At 39.4% G+C, this 25174-nt stretch overlaps 1 protein-coding gene across 2 annotated transcripts in view; it reads left to right on the top strand.

The window, feature by feature from the left end:
- ADAMTS17 (ADAM metallopeptidase with thrombospondin type 1 motif 17) overlaps nucleotides 1-25174 on the top strand; it is a 166376-nt gene that overhangs the window by 131285 nt on the left and 9917 nt on the right. For both annotated transcript variants that reach the window (XM_085234376.1, XM_085234375.1), the window contains 2 exons: nucleotides 10446-10650; nucleotides 14608-14760. In XM_085234376.1, the coding sequence (XP_085090502.1) occupies nucleotides 10446-10650; nucleotides 14608-14760 (358 nt within the window). The remainder of the gene's footprint in view (nucleotides 1-10445; nucleotides 10651-14607; nucleotides 14761-25174) is intronic.

Here is a 25174-nt window from a genome sequence, read left to right as displayed (position 1 = left end):
TCTATCATGTCATTTTCTCTGAAAAACTGAAACAAGGAGCATCAGCTTGTGTTTCTGTCTTGGCGCACAGGGTTTCTTTTAGACTTTTTAAAAATACAGTGGGAAGAGACTGGAGTGAATCAATGAGGTCATATGAAGGGGCTCCAGGTGTTAGAGGCTTAAAAAGAAACTTGGGAAGAAGTTAAAAGCTTTTGCCACTATCAGCTGAGCACTGCATAGAGAGGTCTTGCCCATCAGGTCCTTTAGAACCTCAAGACCCACAGTGCTGTTTCTCAGTGCGATCTCCACGGTCCTGAGCTCTTGGTGAAGTCTCCTCTTTGTTGCATACCTACTCTGTGATATTGCGGCCTTTTCAAGGCAGAGACACAGAGAGGTAAAATAACACACAACCTCCTGAGAAGGGACCAAACCAGTTACTGTATCTGAATTGTGTTCTTTTGTGTAGCCCTTAATATTTTTCCAAGTTATCTCTTCTTCTGTACAGAGCTGTCAGGCAACTTACAGCCATAATTTAGCCCAGCTCTCCGCAGGAATAATTAGCTCCAGCACAGTGACATTCTGTTGTCTGAGCAGTGACAGTCAATACCAAATGCCCTTGGTGCCCAAAATGGCCACAAACCCCTTGCCGATGATCTGACAGACCATACTCCCTCGCTCCCTCTATGTAGACCACACTTTCACACTTAACATGCTTTTGACTGGAAACATTTTCAAGAAGCACATTCTCTGTGCCTCTGTAGAATTTAAATTTCCATTTGCGTTTGCCCACCCAGATATTAGAAATGCATGCTTAGCATATTCTCTGACCAAGAACATCTTAAAGAAACCATTCTCTTTCACCATGTCAATGATTTTTTTTTTTTCTTTCTTAATAAACCCTGAATTTGTTTTAGGGTTTGAAGTAAAATTACTGTAGCATCTTGTTACAATAAGGTCCTTTCCCATTTCCACTCAGACCTAAGCCCTTTACCTGAGCAGAAGAAAGAATAATGCTTTTCTTTCAGCAGTAGGTCTGCTCTGTTTTGTGCATTTTTCTATACATTTACATTTTTACTCAAAGTGTAGGGGAATCATCTTACAGAGAATTTGTCTCAAAGGAAAGGTGTAATGGCCAGAACCCAGGACACAGTCATTGGACCCTCGGTCTCTGTTTCATTTTTGGGTATGCTGTGTGACTTTAATTCATTATCCCACACTCTTTGCATCTTCTCTTAATTCACTTATAATGTGGTCTGCAAACTCCTCGGGATGGAGTGAGGTCATGTCGTACAAATGGAGGAGACAGAGAGAACTATTGATGCTGAGATTGTAATAAAAATAAAAAGTAACCTATGTTATATATAAAATGATCTGGAGAGAAAAAAAAGTATATGATATTAATAACAGTGTATTTCTTCCAGCATGATCTCAAAGTGCTTTGCAAATTATACATCCCTTTGAACTTCAGCCACCTCTTGGGAGAGCCAAATATTGTGGGGTAGAGGACAGTAGTTTCATGAGGCCAAGGAGATTAGAGCTCTGCAACTGCAACACAGCATCTGAAAAAAACAAAACAGACTGAAAAAAAGGATTGGATATACTGACATGTTTTGAAATCAAATTTCAGAGAACAGAATTTTCTTAAGAGTTTTGTTGAAACTGGCAAAAAAAAGAATCTTTCATTCTTTATTATTGTTACTCTTTCACCTTTTAAAAAAATGCCTCTTTTTCTTCTTATTTTATTTTTTATGTTCCTTGACCCTCTTTTTCCATTAAATTCTTTACAGCTTCCTTTCCTGTCCCAACTGCACCCTATTAGCACCTCTTTATTCTAATCCTTTGCCTAGCTCTTTAGATATTTTTTTACAAAACCCTGCTGTAACCAGATGGAATCTGGATTCTTGCATGCGGTGCGTATGGGTTGCTTCCAGCACACTGAACACCAACCCAAATATATAGGCAAACCCAGCACTCATGTTGGCACAAGATTCAGAAATCACAGATCACATCAGCTGTTATTACTGAAAACATAGGTCGGCCAGTGGCCACACACTTCAGCATGCATGGTTGGGTTTATGGATATGAAAATGCTCCCCTCTAAAGCAGAAAAAGAACCAAAAACGTGAAATTCCCCAACTGTTAGAGTTGCTGTGGTCTGTATCAAACACTGTTAATTTTCCTTGTCTTTGCTGTAACAGATTTTAATAGAGGTTGAGTCCTTCTAGGGACCTGCTGAATATGTGCTGTTCCTAAACAGATGCTTAACAGCAGCATGAACAGCCAGAAATCCCTGCCTTCATCCACAGAAAACCACAGGAGACCTGAGCCCTTATTTTCACTGTTCAGGACTTGAAAGCATCTTTGAGTCCAAGGGTTAGTTTTCTGGTACTACTAGTGGCATGTTATACACTAGTTTCCATAAAACAATTTTGCTCTGCAGCCTACTTCCCTTGCTGGAAGACTTTTCTGTGACCTTGCTGTTTGTGTGGGTCAAGAACTTTTATTTCCAATCTTCATTGTCCTTTTTCAGCTATTTGTTCTTGTTCTATTTGTTCAGGTCTGTTTATTTGCTCACTAGCTCTTCTCTTTATGTGTAATGCCATATGATACAGCAATCCAGTTTATCTTCTATCATTTTGCTAGGATAAATCCATTATTTTTCTCTAACTTCATTTTGGATGAGAGACTGTCCATGGATTCTCACTTATCTTTGTCGCCTTGCTCATGTTCTGCACTCAAGCCATAATTTAAATTGTGTAAGTGCATCATGTGAGTACATAGGTGGCCAGAACTGCATGGAAAATCCAAGGCTCAGTTTCATCTAACCCTTACAAAGTTGCATTCATACTTGCCTATCTTCATTGTCAGTAACAATGCTGATGTATTCTTTGCTTTCTTCATGGTTGCATCACATTTATGGTTTAGAGTCATTCTGAATGTTTTGCCATCATTCGTTTCAACATACGAATCTTTCTTTAGCATATGCTTGTTATTAGTCCCTAAGTATACAACCTTGCAAGGTATGCTGTTTTCAACCTATCTGTTTTATTGCAGTACTCAAGTTTGTTCAGTTTATCTTCTGTGATACCCTATTTCTCCACACCATAGAGAATGCTTCTAGACTTCGCACTGTCAGCAGTGTTTTTCACCAGTCTTTCAGCAGTTCTGTGCCAAAATCATCAAAAGTAAGACAGTGCTTTCAGGAAGTCCGCTGGTATTTGATCTGAGTTCCCTTCATACCTGATGCTTCCTTTACAGCACTGCGCTGTGGCTTTCACCTACCATGCACATTGATATACATGTTTTTCAGCACATGGCCAGTTTCTCCAACTTGCTTAAGCATTTCCAGTGCAGCAGAAGGAGTTCTTTACTGATAACCAAATCAATTAAATCTACCATGTTTCCACAGTCTGGAAAAGCAGTTACTTTAATCAAAGAAACACACCCACTTAGTTTAGCCTGGTCTGCCTGGAGGAAGTCTATGTTGCATTTTTCCTATTTTCCATTTACCACCGTATCCTTGATTATTGTTTCCCTTCAAATCTGTTCTCAAAGCTGGCACGCAGCTGAGGTCAGGCCTGTGGTTATACGGATCGCTTCTTTCTTTCGTTCTTTCTTTCTTCTAGTCCCCTTTCACTTTTCCATCTGCAGGCAGGAATCCAATACTGTGCTGTCCAAAGGCTCATGCACCACAGTGATTCCTGCTGCGTATAAAAGGAAACCAGTTACAGGAGTCAGGCAAGGCCTCAGCTGGCTCAGCACCTTGCACGCTTGCCCAGAAGGCTAGTGACCACTCAGAGCATGCTTTGCCTTAGTGTGTGAGGGCTGACAGTGCCTGCCAGTGGACCTCAGTCATTTCCTCAGCTCAGGGATGATGATGGTCACTGACAGTTACAGGGAAAATTCTTTTGGAGTAGTATGACCTGGTCTGTAGTCAGATGAGTCCATCTGCCTGCTGTGTTCAGTCTAGTCTCCTCAATTCCAATCTGTTTGCATCACATTATTTGAGTTATCACACTAGATGAGGAGCAGAAAACTATTGATCTTATTTTGCAAGGTGAAAGTCTTGCAAAAAAAAATCCACAAAATTCAGGAGAGCTCTCTAGTGGAAAACTCCTTGAGAAAATTAAGAAGTTACTTACAAGGCTGTATGGAAATTATACTGAAGTGGAGGGACGTATTGGGAGTATATGTTAAGGGGCAGAGCTGGAGTGGATGCTATGTATTTAACGGGTATGCAATTTCATCAGTGTTTTCAGACTGTTTTGAAACCAGGACAAATCCTTATCATCCTTAAGATCCACTGGCATAGAGTTCAAAACCTTATCTGTGCCTTATGCTAAGAAACATTCCTTTTTGTGTATTCTGATTTTGGTTACATGGAAAAGAAAAAAAAAAAAGAAAAAAAAAAGAATAGCTATGGGGATGGTTTCAAATCATTTTAGCCTGCTGGAAATCTGGCATAAATAGTAATGTTAGCACCCTCTGATCCAAGGAGGTACCACGTAAGAGCTCATTTTGAAGCACTTCCCAAAATTGGAGTTGGGATTTCTCAAATCAGTCTAATGAATTTGCCAGGACTGTGCTGGACGCGGTGCAAGGCCGGGTGGCTGCAGGCTGAGCGAGCAGGCGATGCTGCGCCCTGCTGGCTGCTCTTTGGGCTCTAGCAGGGCTTGCAGACGAAGCCAAATGCTGCAGAACAGAAGGATGATACTAACTGGGTACCCTTGTGAGTAGCTGCTGTGGGTAACTGATGTCCTATCGTGGGCACGTCTGGTTATCACCATCCACTGGAAGGAGACAAAATCATGTGCATTCTGTGTTGTAAGCAGCTCGTTAAGTACAGCAACAGGCAGTCAGGAGTTAATTAGCTACTGAAAGACAAAAAGATATTTCCAAGGAAATCCAGTAACTCAGCTCATTGAGGCAATTCTGGAAACGAAGTAAGAGAAAAGGCTTGGGAATAAGCAGAGGATAAAATTAGGAGGGTTTGTTGGCTACTGGTAAATGCATTTACATCAAATAATTTAAGATGGCTGGCTGGAGCTGAAGTTTATTTGGCATTAGTTTTCACATGGAATCATGAGACAGGTTTCTTAGTTTTGATGTAAACACCCTGGCTGGCTTACATCACAGTTATAATGTTTGACTCAACAACCTTATGTTTGAATACTGTATTGTTTTAAAATGTTAAATGATCTGTGCCTCTTTGGTTTAAAGCTCTTCAGGCCAAGTGTAATCTTTACCCACAAAAAGGGATTAGTGGGATGATCTAGCAAAATATTTAATTATGGGTGAAATTCACCCCTACTGCTGCTTGTGGTAATGCTCTTCATGCTGCTTATATCCTGCACGGCCTTCATGGAATGGCAGGGAATGGAGCTGGGTGCCAGCTGCCCCACCAACGGCACACCAAGCATGGATCAGGACAGGGGGATCTCACTGCAAAAGATCTCTTAACATGCTGATATTTTGTGCCTTAGTGCAATGAGGCAGCTGCAAACAAGGACAACTGGTCACATTAATGCCACGCTGACATTTTGGAAACAGAGTGATTTGCTCCATCTGAGGGAGAAAGGAGGGAGAATCAAAGAGTTTGATTTTAAAAAAATTAAAAAACAGCTTCCTAAAGTGGGCATAAATTACAAAACAGTGTCTTCTGATCTATTTTATAATGGGAAATTAAAAGAAATAAAGCTGTTAAAATGATAATCACTAGAGAAAAAAAAGAAATCTGTGTGAGCGAAAGCTGGCAAGTCTGCTAGCAGAATGACTACTGTACTGGAAAATTACTGAGCACTGTTTATAAAGGCAATCAGACAGGAATGTTAGTCTTGGAGTCCTACTTTCGACATCAGCAGCTGTATTATTCTACTAGATTCCTTGTATTTTTTTTTCCAAAAAAAAAACCCAATGCAACAACTGTGACTGGGTGTGGCACAACCTGCTCCCAGAAATCAAGATTCACCTGATTATTTTGACCCCGGCATAGCAGAGATGTAGTGGAGAGTTTCAGAAGTGTGTGGAGAGAGGAAGATACAATAACAGCGTATGTATTTGATGGAAATCATGGGTCTGTTTGTAAACAGTGATTTCATCCCTCTATGCATTCAAGTATGAACTTAATTTGATAGATACAAGCAAAAAATATCTGATGATCAGTTTCATGTGACTGATTCTCAGAAATCTTTTCCTGTTCTGCTTTCTGCACTTATTCCATGTGAAATGCTGGCCCTGGTGATGTTAGTCAGAGTTGTGCATGATTTCAGTAGAGCCACAATTTCATCCAGGTGCCTTGGAAAAATAACAGCAACTTCAGCATGATTTTGCATCAAAGACTGGAGCTAAAGACAACCAGTTCTAATTAAAAATGGAGTTGTCCCCTCCTGTACAGTAACTCAACAACCTACGTTAAACCAAAAAAAAGAGTGTTTAGATTAGTATCTGTAATGTGATTTTTCAAATCAGCTCCATATTGTTTAGTAGCAAATGTCCTCTGATACTTAATTCAGTGGTAGTGCAGGCTCTGAACTAATAGTAGTAATCAAAAACCAGGTTTACTAAAAATAGAACTATCAATGTTATTACAAATGTATCTTTGGTCAAATCCAAGCTATTACTACCAAAGCAAGGAAATGAATTTCAGTGTAGCATTTGCTAGGGAACAGAAGTAACACAATCCCCGTGGGGGAGTGAGCACATGTGCAAACATATGGTGGGTGTTCTGTTAGTGGACCAGAACCAACCTGCAGGCACCAGTCTTACGCAGGGCTCAAGTCAGAAATAACCAGGTGAAACCTACTGAGCTGCAATATTTATCCTAGAGCATACAGCTACTTTTTGTTCTGAGGTTACAAATCTCTGATAAGTGACCACATGTCTTTTGATTGCACTTCTCCACCTCATCCTTCAGCCTGGACCCTCTTCACTGCATGTTTTCCCAAATCTTTAGCTGCAACTAGTCATTTGCAGACATTTCATCTCCTTTGGGTTTATGTACATAGTGCTGTAAACTCTTTTTTTTTTTTTTTTTTTTTCCTAGAGAAAATGTAGGAGTCTTAGGCAAGTAGGTAGAATAGATAATTCAATGTTAATGACTAATCCAGACTCTATGAAGATCAAATGATGAACTGAACCTCTTAAAGATATTTCACATTTGCTCCAGGAGCCTGCCAGATGGTTGTTGCAAAAGCAGATGAGAAGAACTCCCAGTTTCTTAACAGAGATACAGAGAGGTCAGAGGTTGAAGAAGACTCAGAAGATAAAGATTTAAAACAGCTCTCTCAGATTGCATGTTCTGCCCATCCCAGACTTCTGAGGCTAGAGAAAAACAGACCCTACAGTGCATTTTTTAGCTAGAAAGACAGCCACTCTCTGGGTTAAAAAATCTCTACTTAAGAGCTTACCACTTTCTTCATAAATCTAACCAGCAGAAGGGATCATCTAACCCTTGAATCTTCCATAGATGTAAGATTGCAAAACAGAGAGGAAAAAAAAAGCATGGATAAAGCCGAATGGTCTACATTATACAAATGGCTGAGTGTACGATTGTTAATGAGCTTGGTTAATAACACAGAGCTGACTTTGGAGTTCTGTGCTTGAACACTGGAATTGTTTTTGACATTGTCATAAGAAAAATACCTAAACTTTTTTTGAAAATGAAAATTAAGTCTCTTATCTAGAAGTGTTCAAAAGATGTAATAACAGCATAGAGAGGAAAATGTCTGCAGTGTAATTTAATAGTAACAATGATTGCTGCTATTTGTGCATCTCATTTGTCTTCCTAGCTTATTTATTACTTGCAAATAGTAATTTTACGAATACCATGCTGCATGTTCCTTTACTAATTCTGAAACTGACAGGAATTTTCATATTTAACCATTTTAACTACAAATCTTTTGTCTGTTCAGTTTGGTAGTGTGCTAAGATGTTGAAATCCTGTCAAAGCGATTAAAAAATCTTTAGTGTCTTTCGGGCAATAAAATAATAGTCTCAGCAGTAGGACAAGTAGGCTGTGAGATTTCACAGATCCTTTATAGCGTGCCCCATCTTCTTTGTACCCATCAGTGAACACAGGCTAGGATCAGGGATGGATGTGGTGGATGTGTAGCTGAAGCTGGCCATATAGATACCACTGTAATGAAAACGCTGGGGGTGATGACATTTTTACCACAGACAAGATCAGAAATGACCTGAGCCATGGCTTTCTGTTGATTCTCTAGGTTCTGACTGATGCTCTGTGCAGTCTTCTCATGTTGATGATGACACTTGTTCTTTCTGTCTCACTGACCTATGCGTGTGTGTGTGCTGCAGCAGCCCTAAACAGAGATCACTCAGCAGGGTAGAAATGAGGTGACTTCTCCCCTCCACAGAAGTAACAAAAGAAAAATAGAAAAAGGAATTTTTCTTCCTGAAGGGAAAGTCATAACCTGACTTCTTACGGCATCTTGGAAATAGTTGGCATGCAGCGTGCTGCCCATCCTAAATGAAAGCACACAGGCAGCTTCTGCCAAGAATGTATTTTTATCTTTCTCCTTTGCTTTCAGTCCCTTTTTCTTTTGCCAGTAGCTGTAGATCACAGTGAGAGCATGGTGCTGAAGTGAATATTAGTTCAGTGGAGCCTGTACAGAAACCCTTCCTGGCCTTGTGACTCACATTCAGCTCATAAAGCAAAGTTACTTTTTCCCCCTTTGTGCCCTTACTGAACGGTTCCTTCACCTGGCTCAATAGCTGCTTACACGTGGGCTCTAGCAGGGCGCAGCCCAGCTGATAGCAAGGGAGCCTGGCTATTAATTTTTCTCCACTTGAAGTCTATTTTTGTCAGTCTCAGTCTCAGTATTCAATTATTCAGCTGGCATTTTCCCATTCCATAAGTAAATAGCAAGTACTCAGCCACAGTGATGCACCAAAATGACTGTCTAGAGAATGTTTGGTAGTTTGTGAGCTGTTTTAGCTAACAGAAATTCACAGATGTGTCAACTGCTTTTCTGCAAAGGAACATTTGAATGGGGCTCTGTTCCACAAAAGACAGGTGGCCAGCCTTCCTGATCCTGTTCTGCTCAAACCAATTGGTTTCTGCCTTCACTGTCGTCAGTGCTGTCTCAGTAGGTCACCAGTCACAGCAGCTGGCAAATGAATTCATGCCAATTGCACCAAATGAAGATGTTTCTGCAAATTGTTTTGAAATGATTTTTCCCCACTCACAAATGTCAGAAAGAGAAAGAGTTGTTAGATTTTTGAGGCGTTATGGTGCAAATTCAGAAGAAGTGTTACTAGTAAGGTGTCATGTGTTGCTCTACCTTGACTACTGGAAACTTCAGTAAAATGAAACAATATTTCTAAGCAGACTTTTATATTCGAGTGTTCTTATTTTGGTCCTTATCATAACAGGCAACCCAGGATTGGGTGACAAGTAAAAGATTCATGGTATTAGGATGCTAATCCAGATGACAGTCCTAAATAACAGGCTAGAAGGTCAATTACCTGGTGATGATAGCCTTCCGGTGCCTAGTGCCTACAGTTATTGTTCCCATCATTCACTTCATCCAGGAATGCCTGTAATTACAAAGACCATGTTTCTCATTGACAGATTACAGGAAGTATGAAAATGGATGCTGCTTGTCTTTAGGAAATAATTGTCCCTCTCTGTATACCTCCTAATTCAGATTCTTCTCAGACATTTTATCCACTGCCACGTAGACCAGCTTTTTAACTACAGTGATGCTGCCAGAGCATCTTGTTATGGAGCCTTTCAGTCAGCCTTGCACTGAGCTAGAAGGATGCATGGCCACAGCAGGGGTCTGCTCATAGCAGCCATCCCTTACACTGGAGGAACCCAAACACCTCACAGCATTGTGAGCCTTTAAAGAGAAAACAAAGCAAACAAACAAACCAAAACGATGTTCATATATTTGTTCCCAGCACATTTGATCAAAGGGAAAGCAAATGGCAACTGAAATGTGCTTACAAAGTGAATGAATCCCAAAGCTCAGAAAAATAATGGTTATAGGTAAGTATCCCCCACTCCCATCCGGTCTGTGTTATGGTGTATCCTTATGGCAGCCTTGAATCAGTGGTGCAGATTCCTTTCTAGTGGAGCAATCTTGTATTTTTAAGTATTTGTTGAGCAGCAGTTAAATAGTATTCAAATTTGCTAACAATGGCCACAGGCAATTATTCCCCATTTTTAAGGTCCCTAATTCTATGAATGGTGTTTCTGTCTAGCATGGAATCAAGAGTAGATATTCACCTGTACACAGCTCCTTTCTGCTCTACACACTTCAGGCCAGATCTCAGTCTGACAGTAGTACAGCAACACTGGAGAACCCACAAACCTAGCAAGAATTGCCAATTTCTTCTTTCTCTGTTTTTAAGTTAAGCACAATATTTTATCCTACTTTTTTTTTTTTTTTTTTTTTTTTTTTTTTTTTTTTTTTTTTAATATTCCCTCTATGTCTCCTTCCCAGGTGGGTAACTGGCCATTGGAGTCCCTGCTCTGCCACTTGTGAGAAAGGTATCCAGCATCGGGAAGTGACTTGTGTTTATCAGCTGCAAAATGGCACCTATGTTAACACAAGAGACCTCTACTGCCTTGGCAACAAACCAGCAACAGTACAAAGCTGTGAAGGACGGGACTGCCTCTCAATTTGGGAAGCATCAGAGTGGTCAAAGGTAAGAACTTGACCCAAGAGAGAAGCCAGACAGCACACAGTTCTGGATACGCTGCCCTAATCTAGCCAAGAGCTTGAAGTTAAGCAAGTTCTCACAGTCAGCATACTTGGTAACTTGCAGTACTGAGGCACTAGGTAGGATTGGTTTTTGTTGAAATGATTAGGTTGAAGCTGAGGTTTGTATCGCATACCAGATGAGTTATTAAGGCAAGTGTTAGATATCATGCTATGTTAACTATATCTTTGCATCTGAAAAGTCTGACCACTGAGGAAAAACATTTCACTGACCTACAGCTGGAAGTGTAGGAACCCAGCAGATCTTCTGGCTCTGTTTAAATGTGGTGTGAAACAAAATACCAGATTTACCAAACAGCTGCATTTTACAGAGAATGTACAGTCTTTGGGCCTTGTCCAACCCTCTCTTGTGTAATTCCAGGAACATAGAAAAGCTGGTTATACTTTGCTTTAGTGTGTGTCTCCATGTAGTTGCAGAGTTAAGAAGTTATTTTCAGATATTATGAATACATTTCACGTATGAACAAAGTGTCATCTGGACAGCCTTCAGTTTGTTTAGCAACAGAAGGAACTAGAAGTATGCTTTTAGTTCATACGAAGCACGCAGCTAATACAGGTAACCTTGTCTGTACCTTGTGAATAATGCCTCTAATGGATTTTCCGTGTCAGATTTTATACTGTATCTGTTAGCCTGATCTGAACAATGAAAAGATAATGTCAGTCTTGGTGCAGTACCTATGTCTCTACCAGTCTCATTCCAGACTGGCTGTGTTACAAGACTGTCCAGAAACAGCCATTTCTGTGGGGAGGATATTTCATTGTTTTTTGTCTCTATTTTGAAACAGGGAGCTTATGTTTAAAGTATTGTCAAAGATCTTTTGCAAAATATTATTGTTAGAAAAGTCACAGAACATAAGATACCAGGGATCTGGCACTGAAGAACAGTTAACAAAAACACAGTGTGGATCCATTGTCCACCTTTTGAACAGAAAATCTTTGCTTGGCAAGTGAGATAGTTAAGTGAGAGTAGTGTTTCCTTTCAGTAGGACACTGTACCTGTTCACTAATGCATTAGATTCTTTTACCTGATTTGAAAAGATGTGGAGAAATACATAGAGTTTTAATAATTTTTCTGATACATCTTTCGTGCGTTACAAAAATAACCCTTTCAGATGATGCTCTTTTTATTTCTTATAGCTATACAAGGTGAGCTGTAGCAGTGTATATAGCAGACTAGTCTTCTCATTGCAGCTCCTACCTGCCTTACTTGGTGAATTTTGTCACTGGAGAGTTCATGGTCTTTTTTCAATCTTAGGTACTTCTGTGTTTTTGTTTTTAATTGGAGTAAGTCAAGTTACAGACGATTTTTTATGAAGTGGAAATCTTCTGTATTCGTGACTATGTAACTCATTATGTTCTAATATTGTGGAAAAAATATCATAGTAGTAATAACATTTTATAAATCAGTTTTCTTGTGTGTGTTTTTGAACTTCTGGTTATACAACAAAAAACAGTTGAACACATTGGTGTCTGGTCCCCAATCAAAAATGTGTGTTCTCAAAGCAAATTCCATTACAATCTTCAGTGTGGAAAAAATTAAGTTCCACTTTTATTGCCAAACACTTGAGGTTATTTTGGACAAAGTACCACTTAATCCATTTTTAATGACAGAAATAGAGACTGTCACAAAAAGGTGAATGTTTCTACTGTTAGGGAACTTGAGTAGAAGAAAATAATGGATTTCCTTCAAATAAAAGAGTCATATCCTAACTGCAAAGTTGTGATACTCCTTTACAAAACTTTGGGATTCAAATAGATAATTTGTTAATAAAATAAAACCTAATTATCTAAACTGGACACTAAGGGGCTCCTCATATTGCTTAGTAGACTATCTTGTTTTAGAATCTGTGTAAAATCTATGCATTAGAAAAAAATTCACGATGAGGACTTGAACAAAAAAAACCTCTTAAAGGGAATGATTTGTATGTGACAACCAAAGATCTGTTGGGAACCTTTTGTCTAGGAAAAGTAAGTGCTCATACTGTGAAAAATACTCCTACTTCAGTTTCATTTACTTGTAGTAAATTGGACCATTTGAATTATTTTATATATTGTTCTTTATAGTTTGAGACGAACAAGAGCAACCCCAAGGAGTCCACCCTGAAGGCTGAGGAAAATTATAGTTAATATGGGAAAATCTGTACTGCTTACGGCAAATTCATGGCTTTAAGGTACTATTTAGGGAGCTCCGGTGTTGGCTCTCTGGCAATTCTTGCATTTTGAGGATTCCAGTAAAGCAGTTTCTGGAATTGTGCAAAGCCTGGAAGAATTCATCCTGGTATCTAGCACAGCTATACAATTGTGCTTGTTACAAAGATGTTACATCCGTAAGGCGGCCATGCCATGAGCAGCACATAGTAAATTAAGTGGAAGGTTTCCCAGATTTTCAAGAAGTCACTTTGTAGTGCTCTGAAGTATTTAAAGGCATGTCTGTTTGCTTGCCAGCTCATAAACGCTTGTCATTCATGTCCTTAACAAGGCCAGCAGGTCAGAACTGCCTGGATTGTATTTTTAAGACGATTAGACAGGCATGCTGAGATTTGTCCATTTGATGTAATTTATATCAAGCTGATGCTTGTTTCCAGCATAGACCCCCTGGTTGGAGAAGCTTCTTGGATTATGTTCAAAAGACCTCACAGAATATCTCATATATTCAGTATTTATTCAGTGTCAACTCAACTGTCTTTTTCCGTGCCGATCCCCTAAAGGGGAGAACTTGACATGCTAGAGTAGGTTAGTTTTTATCTCAATTCATACATATATCATTTTTCCATCCACCTGTCCCCAGTGGCTCTTTAAGAAAATTTCTCACTCTTAACCATTGCAGTGGCATGAAAATGAAGAGCAGAGAGACTATAGCTGTGCTGCTCTGTAGCGTGCACATAGATGGCTGTATCAGCATTGGTAGATCTATTAACCTGTGAATGAACTGGTTATTTAAAATGTTTCTCCATTTCAGTTCACAACAGTGTCTTTTTCCCACCTGTTACAGTCAAGACAAATTCACCAGTAAAACAGAATTTCCAGTCAACTTTTGTCAGAGATAGCAAATGGGCTACCGGTTATTTCTGCTTTTTCAAAGTGCATAAATAACAGCGTCTAAGCATTAAAATATTTGTGGACAATATTTGCTCACTTGCATGGATGTTTGTTACTAGTGCCCAAATGCTTGAATCAAGTCTTTCTCCAGCAACTGATCCTAGCAGCCCTCATAGCCTGCTGCATTCCCACAGTCCCTGGTTATGCTTTTGATGTTGAGGAACCCATCTTTTGTACCTGAAATGAATGTGATGAATGTGGACAACTTGCTGGCCAAGGTGGGAAGGTGATGACAGCACTGTGGTTCACTGAGTGGTGTCTCTGCTGAGCGATCTGCTTTGTACACTTCAGTTCTTTGAAATTAACATTGTGATGACGAGGAAGTGGGCAGTTCGAAGAGTGAAGGTCATCACACGTGTGCACGTGAGAACAGTGTGTGAGAGCAGTGACTTCACCATGGTGCATACGAACAGTACTTCAGAGCTGGTTTGTTAAACACAATCTCCTACTACATAAAGTGCATTTTTCGTCATTGTTTTACTCCTGTGATACTGAAAGGTGTCTGTTCTGTTATGAATAATGAGCTCTTAAATGCAAGATTTAGTTATTTAGTAACACTATTTCTAGCACAATGCTATTTTTCATAAGTAAAAGATCACAGAAGTGTGTCTCATATTGTTCAGATTAATCATGTTTGAAAGTGGTTTCAGTTGTTGGGGAAAAATTTTGCAAGTTATCAGGTTTTGTGTGCATAAAGCTAAGTTTTCCTTTTAGATATGTTACAAAAATAAAAATTCTGTTGCATGATTCCTAGAAATAATAAAACATACCTGTTGTTTTGTAGTGTTCAGCAGACTGTGGCAAAGGGATCCAAAAAAGAACAGTAACATGTACAAACTCTCAAGGAAAATGTGATGCAGCCACCAGGCCAAGAGACGAGGAAGAATGTGAGGATCACACAGGCTGTTATGAATGGAAAACAGGCGATTGGTCTAAGGTACCAGTGAGCAGTGCACGGTATTTTCTCTTTAAATCCAAAGATGTTCAGTATGCTATGCTTCCATGTGTAGTCTGTTCTGCAGTTTAAATTATGAAATGAAGCTTTTGATTGATGCTTTTTGCTGGGATTTAAACTTTCCCTTTATGCCATTTGTGACCCAAATACTGCAACACAGGCTTGTGGATGTGTCAACAAACAGGTTTGAAATGAATATTAATGGACTTCTTTTCCATTCAGTGGCTAAACCCACACAACTTCCACCCTAAAAATGAAGATTCTCACCATAGGCCAAAATTCATCCATCAACTCAACTCTTTGCATTAAAAGGCCACTTCATGTGCAGTGCTGGAAACTGTTTTACGTGTTTCAAAAAAAAACCAGCTCCGAATCAATCTGGCTAACAGGTTGACTTCTACAAAAAGAAGTTCATTAACAGTATCTGCCAGGACTTCGGGGAGCTCAGGAGGAATCGCATGCCCTGCCTGGGCAGCCCAAAAGGAAAATAGTAGATGTTTTCTTTCTTCAAGTATGTGTATCAGTTAAGTATTGAGACTTCAAATTAGAAACCTAGTCACTGCGAAAAAGACAAATCTCACAAAGAGAAGATGTGGTGAAAGTTTGGTCTCCCTCAAAGCATCAATACACAGCTGATAGCTGAGCCTTATACCTCTTATTACATGGGTGGTAAGTTTGAGGGTCTGGGAGAACTGTTATTAAGTAGAACGTGGAAGCCTTAGCAAAGTCACACAGAGACAAAGGTTAACTGACGGCACACACTGCTGAATTCTTTGCCCTTCTCAGATCTTGCTTGCAGAGTCTGATGGTATACCATTTTATTACCACAGATGCAAAACTAGAGCTGTGCAGCTGAATCTCATGCTATTCTGAGACCTACACAGCGCAATCCAGGCCCAGACTTACTTCAACCACCTGAGATGAAAGTATGCCCTCTATTTAAAGGCAGAGCCAAAACCATCAGTCCCTTCCTTAGGGCTGGATTTCACCTTCATTTAGATCTGTCTGAACTTAGTTTCTCTGGTGACATCAGTGGAATTAATTCCTATATGCAGTGGATTAAACCAGTGCAGAATCTGCTCTGTATTTGCATTCTGATCTTAAAGTAGCAGGTAGTTTTGCTTGGGAAGGGGGCCCAGCAATATAAGAAATTCAGCCTTTGCCAGTGTTGGTCATAAAACGTCCTTACATTACCAACTTCATGTTTGTATAAAGACTTGAAATTTCCCAGGAATATTATATTCCAGTCTGCTTTTATCTTATCTTTGTAACTGTTCTGCTCTTGAAACAGAAGGCCTACTTTTGTTCTGGAATGTATGGCATGTGCAGAAACCACTGGGATACAGTAGTTGCATTTTGCTTTCCAAAAACCCAAACTCCACCAAGCAAAGTCCACTGAAGCAGAGGCCCATGATGGGCAAATTGGCTTATCTGCAATTGCATTTTTTGCATTATGATTGGGAATTACAAATATTTATAGATACACCGTGTCAGAGATGCATGAATTTAATGGTGTCAGTGCTGGAGCGTGATTTAAGAACCAGCCACATGCAAAAGATCTGTATTTATGCTGAGCCAGGAATTTGTATCACAGAATGTTTAGAGTATTGAACGTTATTTTATTTATAACCTGGCACACAGAATCTACACAATCTGGCCAAAATAAACAGTTCCTGTGTGTTAACAGGTGAAATAACATTATTTATTTATTTGTGGAATTTTAAAAGATCTTGGCAGAAGAATTGACCCGGATTCTCTTTATAGGAGGAATATGAAATAATCGTGTATTCACTGATTACATGGATTGAAAGTTCAGTATTGTATGAATGCTTCCCATCTGATAAAGGAGTTGGCTCGTTGCTAGAAAAGCTGCAGTCATGCGTTGGTCACAGTAAATAGCATTGTTGATAGATTTAGTCTCTGCATTTGAGCAGTGCAAGTTCAGTGCAAAATCACTCGTTATTTGCAATTCTTAACTTGGGATCAGGATCATCTCTGTGCAGAAGGGCACAGGAGTTTGTGTGCTGTTTATGTGGTCTGCTTCTGCCCGCAGAGAACTTGTGCCAACTCTCAGCTTCCCAGGAATTTCACCCTGTGCAAATCCAGCAGATGTTCTTGGACTTAGATTTGGTTTATAATGGACATTAATAATTCTAGACGTCTTGGTTAATGACATGAAGACTTGGATCACACAATTAGATTGTTACCCTCTGAGTAGAGAGGTGAACAAAAAGCATCACTGGATGGCTTAAGAAAGGTATGGATAGATACAGTTCTTCTGAGAAAGTTTATTGCCTCAGAAACCCAGATAGCTGAAATACTTAGTGTGAAATTCTTTGCAGATCCAGTCAGGATTTTCATTTTCAGGATCCAGAAGCTTTAATACAGGGCTCAGATGTAGGAGAAGGATCTTTAGAGCTATCAGCAATTCCTTTCTGGTGTTGTCTGGTTTAAACAATTTGTCCATTAAGGAGAAACGTACAGTCTTCTAAAGTCAGACTATAGCAAACTCCTTAAAATCCACAATTCTGGGTTAAAATCCCATTGTAAAACTTTTTTGTTTGTTTGTTTGCTCGTTTGTTTTGTTTTCGTTTTGCCAGTGCTATAAAAATCACTGTGAGAGAGCTTTGTGCTGAGATGGAAACATTTTCTACCATTACAAATTGATCTCAGAACAAGCAACGACCTTTTGCGATTAATTGCATTGTGGATTTGTTTCTATTAAGAATCATCAAGGAAGCAAGATTGAATGACCAGTAGTAATTACCACAGGATAAAAGGAGGGACAGATGCTTTTTGTGCAGACAACTTACATGTTGACTTGGCATTCAATCCTTAACTGTCCCAAACTAAGATCATTTGAGTATATCTGAAAGTCATGCAGGAAAGAGGCAAAACTTCATTAAAATCCATGTCTGGATACAGCTTGTAAATAGAACAGGCTCTCTGAGGGGTAATGGCAGACTGTTATTTTTATAAGCGGAGTAGTAGAAGCATTTATAGAACACACAGGCTCTGTGCATGAGAAGAGTTGCCTAAGGAGCTCCCCAGACCTTTACTTAGAACACCTTCAGTCCTGAGATCACAGACACAAACAAGACCTGCTATAGCTGACAGTGATGGACACCCTTATCCTATGTAAGATTTTAGGTCCTGTTCCATTCAGAAGAGGCAGGGATTTGGAGCTAATGGAGCGGATTTAGCAATCAGTCTGGGCTATTTGTGTGTTCCCAATGTACCTGCAGTTTCTTTGAATTGTGCCACAGGGAGCTGATATATCTAGTTTGCTTTGCAAACACGTATGTCCAAGTTTGTGATGTTATTTAAAATTTCTTTGAAGTTACCTTTGTTATTCCAAAGCTGAGATTAACATGCTATCTAGTATACTTGAATACAGACAGAATATTGTTCTGTTACTAGTAGGCATGATAACCTCCTACTTGCTAGCACTCCTAAACTTTCAGCGTCCTCTTAAACTCCTTTTCTTAAACAAAAGAATCTTATTTTTATCATTTTCACAAATGCAGCACTAGTATGAGCAGCATAACAAAAATATTCCTGGTCTGAAAAGCAGAAAGGCAGGTTTTAAAGTGAGAGACCCACTGAAGGTGTTAACCTGAAATTATTTTTTTAATGCTGCCTGGATTCTTCAGAATTGCAGTTCGTTATATCATCCTTTCTTTTTTTTTGTATGATGCAATACACAAATGGGAGTCCAAGTCATCTCCCGTTCAGTCTTTTCTTCCAAAAGGAAATTCCACATCCAGTTTGTACTCAGTTAAAGAAACAAACATCGCATACACTCTTTCGGCTTTGCAATACTTCTTGCGTGTATGAAATCTGAGCTGTTAAATGTTGTAGCACTAGAAACATTTTTACATTTTTGTTGTAGTTGTGCTAGTCAAAAGAACAGCCATAGATTGCTCACTTTCCCAGCTTTTGCCTCAGATTCCTAAGCTGCTGAAACTCCAATGCATTAACAAGATAGTAGTTCATTCTTTCACAATCAGTTGTGTTTTGTTGGCAAACTTCAGGTCGAGGATTACATTCCTGTAAAGCATGCAGGTAGCTGGTGGATAGAATGTGGCTGTCTCGATAGCTTTGCAGGATACACTGTCTGCGTCTGTACTCCTCATGTGCTCGAGGCTGCAGGACTGTGAGTTGTGCTGGAGTCTGCCGTGACTCCTGCAGTGGAACCAGATGTCCCAGATGCTGTGGGAGTGTGTTGCTGGCCTGCTGCAGGGAGATGAGGTACGGCTAGATGGACCAGCTAGCTGTGGTAGTGACAAAGAGCAGTTGTGCTTGAAGATGCACAGCACTGGGGACTGTTTTTTAGCTACACAGGCCTCCCCACTCTGTCTTCAGCACTTTCCCCTTCTAATCTTGGGGAAATGATGAGGCAGGGAAATCACTTAGGGGCAGATGTGCAAGCTAATGCTGTATGTTTTCAGTTCCTTTTCTCCAGTTGGCTTATGGACTCTTCTAAGGTATAACTGAAAAGGAGAGATTACAGAGCAGGAGTAATCTTCCAGAAGACTTTTATGGATTTTTCTTCATTTCCAGTTGTACTTAGTTGTTTCACTGTTTTATGTGCCTCAACATACTGTATTTGTGTCTTGTGACTGAAGTATTCTATTTCAAGCCAAAAGCACAAAATGGTTCAGAGTTCCCCATTTCACTTCTTTGGCTGTTCTTCTTTTAACTGGTATTATGTCAAGGAAGGCATGGTTACAAGCAAGATACAGTAACTACATCGTTAGTGCAGATTTTCACAAGGATGCATTTCCAGTTTTGTTGGCAGAAGCTAAAACATGCAACATCTGTTCCTCAGTCCTATTTAGCTCATTAACCTATTATATTACATAGTCCAATGAAAAGGTTTTTAGAGGAAGAAGGATGCATAGAAGCCTTGTAATATATTGACTGTGCCTTTTTTTTTTTTCTTTACAGTAGATACTCTGTAAATATTAAGGCCTATATTATATATTTCCTAATGTGAATCTGGGCTGTCTTTCATTCTTCCTTCCAGTCCATTGGCTACAAGCCAAAGGTCTCACTCAGCACTGTGGGTCAGATATCATTCTGTCTGGCACTGATATAAATGCAGATTGATTCAGCTACTTAAGTTACTGCAGCTTATGCCAAGGCGATTCAGATCAGAATCTGATCTGCCGGGCTGTATGAGATCTTTGGGTCTTGTGTAGGAACCATCACAGATGCATACTTCTGGGTGAAAACAGAAATATATGGCATCTCAAGCTGGGATTCCACTTGAGGAAAGGAGAGGAGCGGAGGAGAAATCTTTTTCTACTATTTTACATGTTTTATGAACACCTGGGCACAACTTTTACTGAGTTCAGAATGGTTGTGTACTGCAGAATCTGCACAGCAGTAGTAATGATCAGCTTGGCAAAGCACGATTTTAAAAAGTATTCTTGTTGCCAAATAATGTCAGTAATGATAAAATGCATGTGAGAAATTACCTATAGCCACCTGACCTACTTGTGCATCACTGGCTGCCAATTTCTTTACAGTATTTTCTCCAGAAATACTGGCTGCAGATTCTCATCCCAGGAGAATATTAACAATACAGAGAAAAAAAATCTAATTTCCTATAACAAAAATACTGTATTTATGCCAGACATGGAGGTGTTTCATACTGCAGATCAGCAGTCATTTACTGCAATGGGTGGTAACAAGGATTTTGTCATTGTAAATTAATTATTTTGGCAGGATTACAGTAGGTTGCATTCTCTGAGAGATAAAACCCCTATCCTTGCAGTACACACACACAAAAAAGGTGTTGGGTTTTTGGGTTTTTTTTGTTTCTTCTTTTTTTCAAAAAACTCAACAGTTTCCCACTGCCAGGAAGGCATGTTTTTCAAGTTCCAAACATTTGGGAACATCAGCAAAATCCTCTACATGTCTCACTTTTAATGATTAACTCACGTTATATGATAAGAAGGGCAAATCAAGGACAGCTGTGATTTGAGAGATGTATTCAAAGCTATTGTAAATATAGAAGCAATCTGTCCTTTGTTCTAACATTCATTACAAATTCATGGCTTGACCCACCATCTGTTAGTGATAAACCATAGGCAACTTGTTAATTGTTCATAAAGGTCGCAACTAAGTTAATCTTCTTCTACCTTGAAGAAAATAACTTTTCTTGTTGAATTGGGAGAAAAATCTGCAGAAGTGTTGGTTGCTTAGCAGTGCAGGCGCACATCACAGCTGACAGACCTTTTCCTGCCTCTTGCTTGCTTTGGCTTGGCAAACAACTTATAATTTATGTCTGCTTGTGTGCATTCAGCACCACAGCTAGAAGCTGATATTGAAAGATTGTCCACAGGGTCTCACTGATGCAGATTGATCTCCAGAAAGTGATGCAGCTGGATATGTCTAGAGAGGGCCCAACAGGCTTCTGTGTTCCAACTATCCCTAGCCAGGTCATCAGTGTATCCTAAACCTAACCGCTGCCCCAGTGGGCTGTTTTAAGTTGCACTACTGGTTCCAATTCCCTGTGGCTTTTTTCCTCCAGCTTCTGATACTGATGTGCAAATCGCAGCCTCTTTCACCAACAGTTAATCTTCAAAATACTCCTGGCTACAGAGGATAAGAACAAATGGCTCAAACTTGTTTATATCACATAGAGACAGTCCTGAATTCAGGAAAGCTGGTGCTGGTATCATAATAAAGACTTTGGAAAGCATCATGAAAAGTGATAGCTATGCATATTTCAAATAGAAAGGTACCTTCTTGAGTTGAGTTAAGCTAAAACCATCATCTCTAGTTTAATTTCCATAAAGGAAAAGCCTGGAATAAAATGTATCTCAGTGTAAGAGAAAAACTTGTGCTTGTTTTACAAAAAAAAGCTGCTACATGGCCATGGGTCCATCACTTACTGAAATTCACATCACTGAGTCCTCACCATCTGACAGGTAGGTGCTTTGTTTGGGAGAGTTATTAGGTACCATTTATAATCTTGTCTTAATAGCATTATCTCCTCCCCTTAGTAAAGTCTGAATTACCCTTTGATGCCTCCACTCACTGGCTGCAAAGCACCCGTAAACAGAGCTAGTTCACTAAGATAAACAGCTAGTTCACTAATATGAATCCTTCCCTTTTTCCTCTCTGATTTTCCATTCACCATCTGTGAAAAAATTTTTGCTATGGTCAGAAGTGTAAAAATCATGTATCAGCACTAAAACAAATTTAAGACTCTCTAGACTTGTGCTTTCAGCTCCAGTTTTAGTGGTAAACCTAGGTGTGAAAAGTGAAGAGGTGCAGACTATAGTGCTGGCTGTGTCATTCCCCTGTGATCTCTAAGCTGCAGAAACCAAGTCCTGAGTTTGCCTTTGAAGCAATGACAGCTTCTTTCTTGCACAACTGTTTGCACAGCTCAACTCTGCTGGAGTTTCTGGGAATGCCCAAATTATTTTAATGATTCCTAAGAAATGGATGGAGTGCTGCAAAAAGGCCATAATCATGAGTGTTTCGTTTGAAGTGGGATTTTTTCTGTGGTAGTGTTACTGTCTTCCAATACAGCCTCCAGTGATCCTATTAATTGGAAAAATAACTTTTCTTTTTTGATATCTTTTATTCAAAAGCCTCATTCATTAAGTGCTTTTTTTGATGGAGCATTAAAGCCTCCCACTAAGATCAGTGGATTTGAAATGGAATTCTATTGTCACTATTTTACTCTTTTTAATGTGAGATAGAAGAAAGCATGAAAGGCAAGCCTGTTCAAATATTGGCATTCATTTTCTCTGAGTAACTCTGAGACGTTACAGTACTTAGGATAATGTCTTTAAAGAGGTGAACAGTATGTAATTCACATTTTGATGTTTGTACTGTGCAGCTGAAGAGGTTTTTGTGTCTCAAATCCTTACAACATACAGTATGTGTCACTAGCAATACTACATAATTTTGTAGTATTTCCAAAAGCCTACTGAGTTAAGGTGACAACTTTCCAGAATGTTTTTAAAGAACAATTGCTGTCACAAGTGGTGATCCCTTCTTTTGACTATGCAAAGTGTTCTTCATATACCTCAGATCTGACTAGCTCCTTGTCTAGAGAACACCTAGCCAGAACCAGCATGCTAGAGATGAGCATCCTCTTGCTGAAATAAAATAATCCTAATGACATCTTTACTTACTTTCTTTTTAATAAACAGCTTTTAGGTAGCATTGCTTATTAAGGGATGAGTAATTTAAAGATGTGTTCAGTGGAGCTTCAGTTAACAAGATTCTCTTTCAGGAAAACATCTGTGACAGTAGTTAGTGTGCAACTGTAATTCATGTAGCTCATAAAAACATTGCTCAGCATTGAATGCATGTGTTGTAGAAGTAAGGTAGTTCTCAGGCAGTCAGCCTGAGTGGAGTTATGTGTCTCCATGGTTATGCAGTTTTCTTTTACTGTCTAGCTTACTTGAAGTTAGTTTAATGATGCATTTTACATGAAGTGGTTGTCTGCTTCATTTTCATGAAGTTCTACACATTGAATAAGCTATGGAAGATTTCTTGTCACAGATCAAAACGCTGCACACATGCTATAGGTGGTACGCTAGAATATGGCACCTTGTAGGCAATACAGCATAATTTCACATCTTTGCTTTTATTATTTGAGTTTTACGTAGTCCTCTATGTAGCCAAGAGTTGGACATGATGATCCTTGTGAGTCCCTTCCAACACTGATACATTATGATTCTATGACATGAATTCTGTCTGGTTGGTATAATTAATTAAATGTCATTTCCTCATTAGCATCCACCTGAGCTGCATTGCACAAGTACTTAAGAGCACTGTCAATACCCTGAATATTCATGCATTCTGCTCATAATCTCTGAACTTTGTGCACAATGGAGCTTTTCAGAATAGCAAAGTCAAGCATAATTATGCAGGGAGACATGCTGGTCAGGTCTTGTTCCTCAGGGTCATGCAGTTCGAAAGCACAGCTGTAGGCAGTTTGCAAAGATTGCTTCTCTCTTCCCGTTCTGAGATACTGTCACATCAACCACAAGCATTTTCTGCTATAATTTATTGTTTCTTCCTATATTGAGTCAGAAGGGTATGCATTTTTTCTTGGCTAAGTTAAACAAATCAGTCATTTCACAGAAGTTTCCAAATGATAGTTTGTTGTAAGCAAGACCAGATATGTTCTCTTTACAGATCCAGGGTTTAAAAGAAAAAAAAAAAAAAAAAAAAAAAAAAAAAGAAAGAAGGAAAAGAACAGGAGAGCTTGAAAAACAGCTTATAGTTTGCTTTAGGCTGAGATCTTATCAATGAAAAGACAGATATTTCTTTCATTAGCATCATGCCATAGTGAAAGTCAAACTGGTGCTTATGAAAGTATATTGCATGCTGCTTTTCAGTTAAAATTCTTGAGTTTAAATTAGCAATATTTGTAAAAAGCCTGATGTTAAGGGGTGTAGGGCACTGACTTTCAGAGCACACACATTAAGGTCTCAGGAACAGTTGAATGACAGGATGTTTGTCATTCATCTCACGTGCTGTGTTAGAATGGTGTCAGTAGGAACTTGTCTTGGTTTTTTTCTGACTTTCATAGAAGCAAGAAATAAAACCCCTGGGGGAAAAACTCTCTGCCCTATCCTAACGCCTCGAATACTTGAACTCTGAAGTCAGTAAAGCATGACTGTATCTCTGAATGCTGGAGCTTTAGCCATAGTGTTATCCTTGGCTTCAGCAACTTTCAGCAAACTGGGGACAAACCCATGTCTTTAAACATCAGATGCCTGCAGATCGATGGATAAAATTTTAAAAAACCTTGCCTTCAGCTTAGTTATTACTGTCATTTTGAACTATCTCTCCCTGCAACAGATTTGCCTTATAAATACTGTAGTATGTTCAGGATTGGCTGAAGGGATGCTGTGACCTTCTGCCAGAAGAAGCAAGTCTCTTATAAAAGAGACTAACGTCTCAGAGGTCAGAAAAGTGAGATTTTTAAAGGTGATATGTGGTCTGAGGACATCCCTGCAAGGTCAGCAATCCTCAGCTAAGGCATAAGCAATTCTTCGTTATCCCATTGAGTCCAGAGCAAATCACAGCCTGACCTCTGTTGTGGTAAATCTGTTCTTTATTCTGTTCCCATTTACCCTCAATATAGGGATTCTTTGGGCTGATCCTTCTTAGGTATTCCTACAACTGCCCAAAGGCAGGCCTGCCCTGGCTTAATTTATTTTTATTCTGCTCTCCTTTTCTGGCTATCTTTTGTAGATCAGAAGTTGATGAAGTCCTTGACAGATCCCAGCACTTACTGTAAATTCATTCTGTTTTAATACCTAGTATTCTCCTGAGGCATTTGCTTTCAGAGGAATTAGACACCTGTCATCACCTTCAGTAGATTTCAAGCGTTCTTAGATTATCCTAAGGTGAA

This window comes from Meleagris gallopavo, chromosome 12 (genome assembly GCF_905368555.1).
Source record: "Meleagris gallopavo chromosome 12, MGAL_WU_HG_1.1, whole genome shotgun sequence".
In the NCBI taxonomy this organism is placed as follows: domain Eukaryota; kingdom Metazoa; phylum Chordata; class Aves; order Galliformes; family Phasianidae; genus Meleagris; species Meleagris gallopavo.
The sequence above is the reverse complement of the archived record's forward strand: the minus strand, read 5'-3'. Positions and strand labels throughout refer to the sequence as shown.